We start from the raw sequence: 9,223 nt of genomic DNA, 5'->3' as shown, positions 1-9,223 counted from the left end.
GGCCGCACGCTGTCACCAGCGCTCAGCAGCCCCAGCGTGTCCAGCAGGCACTGCACGAAGCGCGTGACAAAGACCGTGTCCTCGGCGTCACGGCGCCGCTCTGGCTCGTGGCACCGCGCGTGGCCCAGCAGGTGCGTCAGACCGAAGTCCTTGCAGGTGATGCGGCCGTCGCCGTCACAGTCCTGCCGGCGGCGCGCGCGCGCTGTGAGGGCACGGGCCGGGTCGGGCACCGTCGCACTGGTGGTGGGCCGTCTCACCGGGTGGTGCGGGGCTGAAGGTGTGACATGAGTAGCGAGTGGTGAGTGGTGTGACAGGTGTGGCAGGTGTGGCGAGAGGTGTGGCAGGTGTGGCGAGTGGTGTGACAAGTGTGACGGGTGGTGTGACAGGTGTGGCGAGCGATGTGACATGTGTCATGAGGCTAATTGTCCTTTGGATGCTATGCGTATGCTGCGGTACAAGCCTTGAGGACACTTGTAAAAATATAAGTCTCAGTGGGGACGTAACGCGGCGAAACCAAGTAAACAACGGTGGTCAGGGAGTTTAAGATGAGTCCATATTGATGTCACAGTGCTCATTTTCGGGAGGGGGTACTCTTATGAGCTTGGAATATAGACAGGCAGCATTGACGAACACCTGCAAATATCAGGTTCGGCAAAACAATGGCATCCTCACTTACTTCTGCAGCGACTTCGAACAGGTACACTGAGGCGTAATGGCCCAGTGGATAGCGCACCAGACTCCAACATGGGGCCCCGGATTCGCACCCCGATTGCGCCATGGTCCCTGAGCACTAATATGGCAAATGCAGTCGCTGGCGCCCCGTAAAAGAGACATGCATCGCGTTCCCTTAAAAGAAGATAGTTGTCCCGAAGCCAAAATGGTCGTAGTCTTTTACCAAAGGCCGTGCTTTGTTGTACCGTGTGCCGTACCCATTATATTGTACACTTCGATCAACAATCTTCAATCGATCAACTTACACCTAATGCTGCTTGAAATATCAAGTAGTTATCCATCTAACGTATGTAAATTGTTGAATTTGCTCTTGGGAGACAGCTTGGTCATCCTCTTTTTACCAGATCAGATCACGTTTGACATCAGTTCCAAACAGCCCTGCGTATGCAACGAGGCAGCGTTATGCTCATGAAGTCCTGCGCTCCAAATCCACCCACACTGCAGCTTCAATCTGCATTGGAAGACGTCTGCTCAAAACAGTAGGCTCCGTACTTTGCATGTCAAATTGGCTGCGATTTGGTTCAGATAATCGAGTGTCCCTGACGAATACGGCTGGTGTTGTGCCGCAGCTCCGAGCGATATCGCGGTCCTGCGACACGAGGTGCCGGCCGTTCCGGGAGATTACAGTCGGATGAAGTCTAAGCCGAGTCCAAGGTTATCAGTCCGGGCTGGCTGGTGGACAGTCATAAAACATCGCCTCTGGGTAAAATAAAGCTCTTTCGCGCCAACTGCACGCGGCACATCGCCATCAGGAATACACCGTGCTCTAAGCATCACGTGCATCACGTTTTTTTTTACAATTTTTAGTTGTTTTTGGCGCGTTCAGTGCGATTTCGACCAACTAAGAGGCGTGCTGGCGGCTGACGCTATATACATTGCGAGCCGCCGCTTTCGGCGCTGTCCGCTGCTCACCGTCGGGTGCCTGGAAAGGTAGCGTGTCACCGCCTCGCCCGCACAGCCGACGTCTTTGGCGCACGTCAGGTAATCTGAAACGAGGCAGAGGTCACTCGTCGACCCGATGAGACGGCAAAATCCTGCGATGGATGCGGCTGCGTGTGTAATGCATTACGGCCTCTCTACTAAACCCAAAGACAGGCTAAACGTGCATGGCTGAACATTTACAAAAAAAGAAGTGACGCTTGTGAATCACCGCGAGAGGACTCGCAAGATGCAAGGTATTTTTCTAAACATAAAGCCTATAGACCCAACCTTAAGCTGAGAAAAGGTAAGGCTGGGAGGGGCTTGACCTAAAAAATCATAGCGCCCCATACATGCCCTGTGTGGTCCCAAATCCCAGCTTCGTGCCAACGACGTCTGTTCATGTCAGTAACACCACCGCTAAAAAAGAGGTCGGGCAAAACACCTGCAGGGTCTCAGCATGTACGCTGGAGCAAATGTCAGATAAAATACGCGGTCTCCGGTCTACCACGGTGGCCGCTAAAGCTCTGGCACGAAACGCCCGCGCTCCAGTCTCTCACCATAGCTGCTGAAGCGCTGGTCGGCCGTCACGTTCGAGTCGAGCCAGAAGTTCTCGGTCATGTAGAACGGGCCGCAGAAGGAGCGGCCGCCGACCTGCCTGCACTGGGCGCCGAGGTCGCAGTCGCTGGAGGCGACACACAAGCAGGACAGGCAGTACCGGTCCGGCGCCACAGTCCGCTGCAACAGGACCGGGCGCACGTCACAGCCGACACGGAACTGGCCGGCAGCGTCTGGTGTGTCGTCTATTCTGGGAAGGTCAGCGCTCATGACTCGGACCGCGGACAATGACGGTGTCCGAGACCCGTCGGCTGGACTCGGCTCGGCTCCCGTCACCACTGGCTCTGAAGGTGATTGTGCAGCCGATCGCCGCAGACGACCTACCGCAACTGCCATCGATTGGCTAAGCCTGTCTAGATGATGCTGTACACGTGTAAACAACAAACACATGCAGGCAAGCTGTCGCTGCGGTACAGAGTCACCAGGGCGCCGGTCTTGACTGGCCACAGACAGCAGTGGCCAATGCTATAAAAAAGAACGCCCCCGACGTTCTTTTTTATAACACTGGCCTCAGCCGGCTCAGACTTCAAAGGTCAGTGGGTTCGAATCCTACTTAACGCGTCGTATTTTCTCGGCAAGTTGGCATAGGTTCACCACCACTAATACGCCGTGACCAAATTGTGCCGTGCTGCAGAGAACGCGGGCGGCGGCGTCAGATGCCACACAAGCCAACCTCGCAAAATACTCTGATCCGTCCCCTCCTCGACCAAACAACTCGTAGGATTAAATCAAAGTAAAACGTGGTATTTGTGGCAATGCCGTTTACACTTAAGAGGAAAGGCTTTTGCACATCAAGCTTCGCATACTGCCAAATCCCGGCAAGAATGGCGCTCTAGACCAGAAACTCAAGGACTGCATCCAAACCGAGAAGAGTATTCCTACAGAGAATGGCATCAACAGCTCGCTCATCCTGTGTAGCAGGTATCAGAAGTTTGAGGTCCCCGGGACAGCGACGAGGTGTGGCAAGCATTCCTGACGTTTCGAAGCCACTCCTGGGCGCAACAATGGAGCGTGTCATCAGCCAGGCAAGCTGGGTTTAGCCCCGTCGGTTCTGCGTAAATCCCTCCTCTTTGGGAAAAGTGCCAGTATTTCTGGAGGACCATGCGTCGCATAGCGTCCTTGGTAGATGACAATCTCACCACGCGGCATTCGGTGCGTTAATCGCAGACAGCAAGATGCTCAGGCCTCTAACCTTACGAACGGACCGCAAAAATGGTGAATACGTAAATATCACTCGGCAGGCCAAGCAAGGTGAGGCCTAGGCTTCTTCGGCATGGTTTTGCGCGATTTCCTGCGGCTGTAGCGACTTAGGCACTCCATATAGTAAGATATGGCCTTTTTTGAAGAAATGCATGCTTAAACTGCTATTAACTGAGACCCGAACCTTATAATTAAAGTCGCCCGTGCGTGCGATCCACACGAAATAACTCAGAGCTCACGAAAACGCATGCATTTTCCAGATCTTGTGCGCCCCTCAAGTAACCTAAACAACGTTGGCTGTGGCAGAGGGCTGCACGTGTAAACAGTACATCCTGTAGGGCCTTAACATGTGTACAAGTCGGCCCATTAAACAGAAAGAGTCGGCGTGCTAAATAGCCGTCCAATACACATTCGTAAAGCCTGGAATGTGATCGTCAAGCTACGATGCAAACCGCACCAGACGCTTATTTAGGGAACACACAACGGCGATCAAGGCCATCGCTCAGGTAAGCCCGAAATTTTCGAGAACATGCAACACAAGTCACTCACAGGCCTACGCGCAGCATGCTCGGCCAGCTGCAGGTGCTGGCAGTGCCGGCACCGAACGCCGTCACTCACCACTGGTCTGAGCGCCGACGAGAGCCGACCCCAGGAGCACCAGCAGCAGCAGCAGCGGGCCGACCCGGTCCCCCGACATCCTCACGGCTGGCGCAACAGCGGCCCACTGACTCCGGCCCGCCGTCTGCAGCTGGCTGGAATCGGCGGGCATCCCCTGTACCAGACCGGTCTGACGCACCGGCCGGCTGCCGCGGCAGCGACGCCGCGGTACCGATACTGCAGGACATTATGTGAGATGGGGACGTCGCGGTACCCACACTACAGGACCCTGAATGAGGTGGAAACGGCGCGGTACCCACACTACAGGGCGCTGTGTAATGTAGAAGCGCCCGGTACCCACACAGCAGGGACGCTGTGTGAGGTAGCGACGCCATGGTGCCCACACTGCGGGACGCTGTGTGATGTGGAAACGCCGCGGTACCCACACAGCAGGGACGCTGTGTGAGGTAGCGACGCCATGGTGCCCACACTGCGGGACGCTGTGTGATGTGGAAACGCCGCGGTACCCACACAGCGGGGACGCTGTGTGAGGTAGCGGCGCCACGGTACCCACACGCTGCAGGACGCTGTGTGAGGAGGAGACGCCGGGTTACCAACACTGAGGGCAGAGGCGGATCAAAGAGGGCATAGCATGATTCTCCATTGGATCTCGAAGGGACTCATAGGCTCCAAAAGGGCCCAAAACAGGTCGAACAAGTGCAGTTTTTCAAACACAAAACGAAACAAAATTTGATGTCTGGGCTACCAGGCGATCAAGAACAATCGCAAGCAAAAATGAAGGGCTCACGAGCAGATAAAAATAATTTTTTCGCCATTGAGGAGCTGGTGATTGGGACATTTTAAGGATCGCTACGCTGTCCGGGGACCCTGTGCTGATTTCCGCGGGACCTATATGCCCACTTGCAAGGTCAATCCGATCGGTAAGGAGCCTTCCACACTGCACTTGATTTCTTTGCATTTGATCGGAGAGCCCTGCACTGCTGTTGGGCCCCTCTTGCTAGCGTGCCGGGGAGCTCTTGGCAAGCAGGGACATTCCACAGGGTTTCCCGTTCGCCCAAAAGGCTCTGTATGCTATGGCCAGGGGCCCCCATATGCTAACCTGCCGGGGTACTCTCGGCTGCTCAGGGGTCCTTCACGTTGGTCTCGGTTTACTTACCGACACACTCAATATGCTCGTGGGCCCGCTACATTGGTCTAGGACCCTTCCAATTCTGTCACTTGCTTAGGGCCGTACTCTCTCGTCGGGGGCTCATCTGTTAACGTGCTTGAGCTCATCCGGCCCTTCGGAGCCCTCCAAATTGGGTCTTGGGTACTTTCTCTTAAATGGAGGGCCATACACATTTGCCGGAGCCCCATCTGTTAACCTACTCAGGTACACTGGATTGTTTTGGGGCCCTGCACATTGGGCAATTCAGTGTATGGCACCGCACTCCTGTCGGGGTTCATCTGTTAGCCTCCTCGGGTACTCTCGATCTTTCAGGAACCCTCCACACTGAATTTGGGTGTTTGTTGCTTGAATGAAGGACCCTACGCTCTCATCGGGGTCCTATCTGATAACCCGCTCAGTCACACCCTGTCGTTCGATGGCTCTCTATTTTGGGTTTGGGTGCTTCTTATTGGAATGTAGGACGCTACACTCCTATCGGGAGCCATCTCACAACTTGCTCGGACTCCCTCCATCTTTCGGAACCCTCCGCACCGGGTTTTGGGGTATTTCCTATTTAGATAAAGTACCCTACGCTCTTGTCGAGCCCCCCCCCCCCCCCCATCTGTAAACCCGCCCGGTTCCACTCGATCAGTCCGGGACCCTGAATGTTGTGTACTTCCTGTTTGAAGGGATGACCCTATGTTCCTGGCGGGGTTCCATCAATTAAGTTGCTCGGGCCGGGAGCGGATACAAAGGGTGGGGGTTGAGGGGGGGGAAGCACGGAACTACGTCCCCCTTGTGCCCCGAGGAGATCCATAGGCTCCGAAAGGCCCATAGGGATATTTTGGGGCTTATTACGCTGTGCAGAGGCCTTGTGCTGTCGCCCTGTCTCTATATGTCCACTTGCCGGGTAGTCTGATCGCTAAGGAGCCTCCGCATTGTCCCTGATCTGTGCATTTTCTTGTAGGGCCTACGCTGCTGCTAGGACACTATCTGCATACATGCTGACATGCGTGGTGCTTGCATCTTGATCGATCAGGCTTTCCTCCGCGGATTCTTCCCATGCGCCCTGAAGGTTGTAAACGCTTTTCTGGGGCTCCATATGCCGGGGTACAGGCAATTACTCATGGGCCCTTCGCACTGATGTCGAGTTCTTTCCATTTGCTCAGAGGGCCTTTTGCTGTTGCTGAGGCTCATATAAGGTAAGGAACCAAGTCACGCGATGCTCAGGGGCCCTCTACTTTGGTCGAGGGCTCTTGCCCTTTGATCTCATTTGCGGAGTATCCTTCGCTCCTATCGGGGCCGTTTCTGTTAACCTGCCGGGCAGCCTTTATCGCACAGGGGCATTAATTCATTACATTGATCTTCGGTAGTAGTAATTTGCTGAGAGGGCCTGTGTTCTGGCCGGGGCACCACCGGTCCTTCAGGGGCGCTCCACGGTGGTCTTGGGTTCTTCTCGCTTGCTCTAAGGACGCTATACTTGTTGACCTTGTTGACCTTGTATACTTGAGCCTCTTTGTCGGCTTCCCGTAGCACCCATGATCGCTCAGGCCTCCCTATAAGCCTTGGTACCTCAGCCTTAGGGGAGCAGTCAGATATGCAACGAATGATTTTTACGTGCAATTGTCGAACATAATTTTACGTGCCGCCGACGTCCCATGTGTCATTTGCCTTGGCTATTGAATGTGCCACGCTTATGATACTTGTGCATCACGTTCTTAATGCATTTTAACGCCAGAATATTTGGGGCTCCTTTTTATCGAAGGAAAAACTCCGCGTTGGTCATTAGCCATCAGCTGATCACATCGACCAGCCGGCTAGCCGTAAATAAGCCCAGAATCAAGGCATACTTTGTTTTTATGACATATTGCATCCAAACTGAATTAATTTTTCGTGATTTTTCGAAATACTTAGCCTTTAAGACAGAATGCACAGTGATTTAGAGAAAATGAATGAGCTCCGTGTAAGTGCATACGTCACACGCCAACCTTCTAGGGCTGCGCCCGAGATGGGTTCCCATGTTATATATATATATATATATATATATATATATATATATATATATATATATATATATATATATGCTTTTATGCTATTATTTATGGATAAATATGCTATATTTATGCTTTTCATGCTAGGATATCAGGTACGGTACTGAAGACATATGTATATTTAGTACCATACCTTACTGATGTCTAATATGACATATTGATGTTTAATATGTATATATTGACACATGTATGCAGCATACTGTCTTCTGTACAAGTGTTGTTAAGGACATTGATGTAGGTGCATTTAATACGTTTTTCCGCACTTGCCCAAGGCTCCTGATTGCGGTTGTCTGGTCATCATGGAAGCTAAAAATGTGACTCGCCGATATTTACCATCTATTGCCTGGCCTGACGTTTCGAAATTACATTGTCCATTTTCAAAGGTACCCACGTACAACATGAAAGCGACGAATATATAATTGCAAGTTACATTTAGCTGTAATTGCAGTTAAGTATAACAGATAAAATCTTACTGGTTATACCTAACCTTACCTACTTCATGTCTTACTGGTTATACTGAACTGTAACGTGTAATCATATATTCGTTGTTTGTATGTTTTATGTGTGTACCTTTGAAAACGGAAAACGCAATTCCGAAACATCAGCCCAACCAGTGTACGTCAAGCATCGGCAAGTTACTTTTAAGTCTCAATAATGAACGGAGAACCGTGATCAGAAAACTAGGGCAAGCGCAGAAAAAGCTTATGAAATGCACCTACGTCAAGGTCTATAACAATGCATATAAATGTAAATGTATATATATATATATATATATATATATATATATATAAAATGCCATATAACTATTTATCTTGAAATTGAACGGCCGAAATGCAAAGATCTTTAAAGCAGGTCCCAAACTCCAGGGCCCCACAATGTTGCGCCCCCCCCCCCCCCCACCTCCCGACGAAATCCTTGATCTGCCCCTGCTGGGGGACGCCGTGTGAGGTGGTGACGTGGCGGTACCGACTCTTTGGGGTATCGTGCAAAGCGTTTCCACAATCGGGCCACGTTTTAGACTTGAACACATGGTCATGTGTCCAGGAAGATGTGTGGCGGGGTGGCAGGGTGGCGGGGTGAGTGGTGGGGCGGGGTGAGTAGCGCCATCTGAGTGGCGGGACCCAGCATCAACTTGTAACATGCCCGGATTTGGTGGATATCTAAGACCCTATTCTTCTTTTTCTAGGCCGAATCGTCCCAAATTCGAATGAAAAGAAAGCTCTAAACAAGATACAGCAGGAATGTCTTTGCGTTCTGGAGCGCGGTGATACTTGGTCAACTCTGTTTTCCCTGGCGTATAATTTACACATAGGCGCTTCTGACTCTGAGTGGTGTGAGCATTTTGGTGGCGCATTCGCGGTAATTAAACAAAGAAACAGCTTGGCAACATTTTCCCTCGCCTATTGGCTTGCTAGTTCTACCGCTGTTGCAGCCACCGCACCCCGTGCTGGCTGTCCCGCTGGCATGAGAATAACACGCTGCCGTAGAGCCTTTTGCCTGTCCTTTACGCCGTTTTACCTGGGCGGCATTGCCATCAGCCACCCAGCTGGTCGTTGGTCGTTTATCGCCAGTTATCTCGTTGTGCGGTACACGCTGTCGCAACCGACAACTGCCAGCTACTATGAACGCCACATCCTCATCACTGAAACGCCATCCCGTTCAAGCCACACCGGCCAGCAGGGACGAAATCTCACTAGACACGACTGCCACCGCTCTGCCAAAGGCGACTCGGCGTGAGGGGTTCGCTGCACAGATTGCATCGCCGGATTCGCTGCCAAAACAGAGCACGCTGCTTGCCAATCGAAAGCGTCGTTATCCCAGCTGGGTCATGGTCTTGTGCTGCGTTGCAGTCGCCCGCTTGCACGAATTGCCGGCCGAGTAGCGGAACGGAGCATTCGTACCACATTGGGCGATCTGACACGACGGGAATGGCAGCGCT

The 9,223-nt window shown here is 52.4% G+C and overlaps 1 protein-coding gene across 1 annotated transcript in view; it reads right to left on the bottom strand.

The window, feature by feature from the left end:
• Positions 1–4,202, bottom strand: part of LOC119097292 (uncharacterized) — a 10,118-nt gene extending 5,916 nt beyond the window's left edge. The window contains exons 1-4 of the mRNA XM_037220340.1: positions 4,087–4,202; positions 2,211–2,388; positions 1,645–1,718; positions 9–182 (exon numbers count right to left, since the gene is read on the bottom strand). Of these exons, the coding sequence (XP_037076235.1) occupies positions 9–182; positions 1,645–1,718; positions 2,211–2,271 (309 nt within the window). The 5' untranslated portion in view covers positions 2,272–2,388; positions 4,087–4,202. The remainder of the gene's footprint in view (positions 1–8; positions 183–1,644; positions 1,719–2,210; positions 2,389–4,086) is intronic.
• Between the last annotated feature and the right edge of the window lie 5,021 nt (positions 4,203–9,223).

This window comes from Pollicipes pollicipes, unplaced genomic scaffold, assembly GCF_011947565.3.
Source record: "Pollicipes pollicipes isolate AB1234 unplaced genomic scaffold, Ppol_2.1 Scaffold_4295;HRSCAF=5057_pilon_pilon_pilon, whole genome shotgun sequence".
Lineage (NCBI taxonomy): Eukaryota > Metazoa > Arthropoda > Thecostraca > Pollicipedomorpha > Pollicipedidae > Pollicipes > Pollicipes pollicipes.
This window is presented reverse-complemented; position numbering and strand designations above follow the sequence as displayed.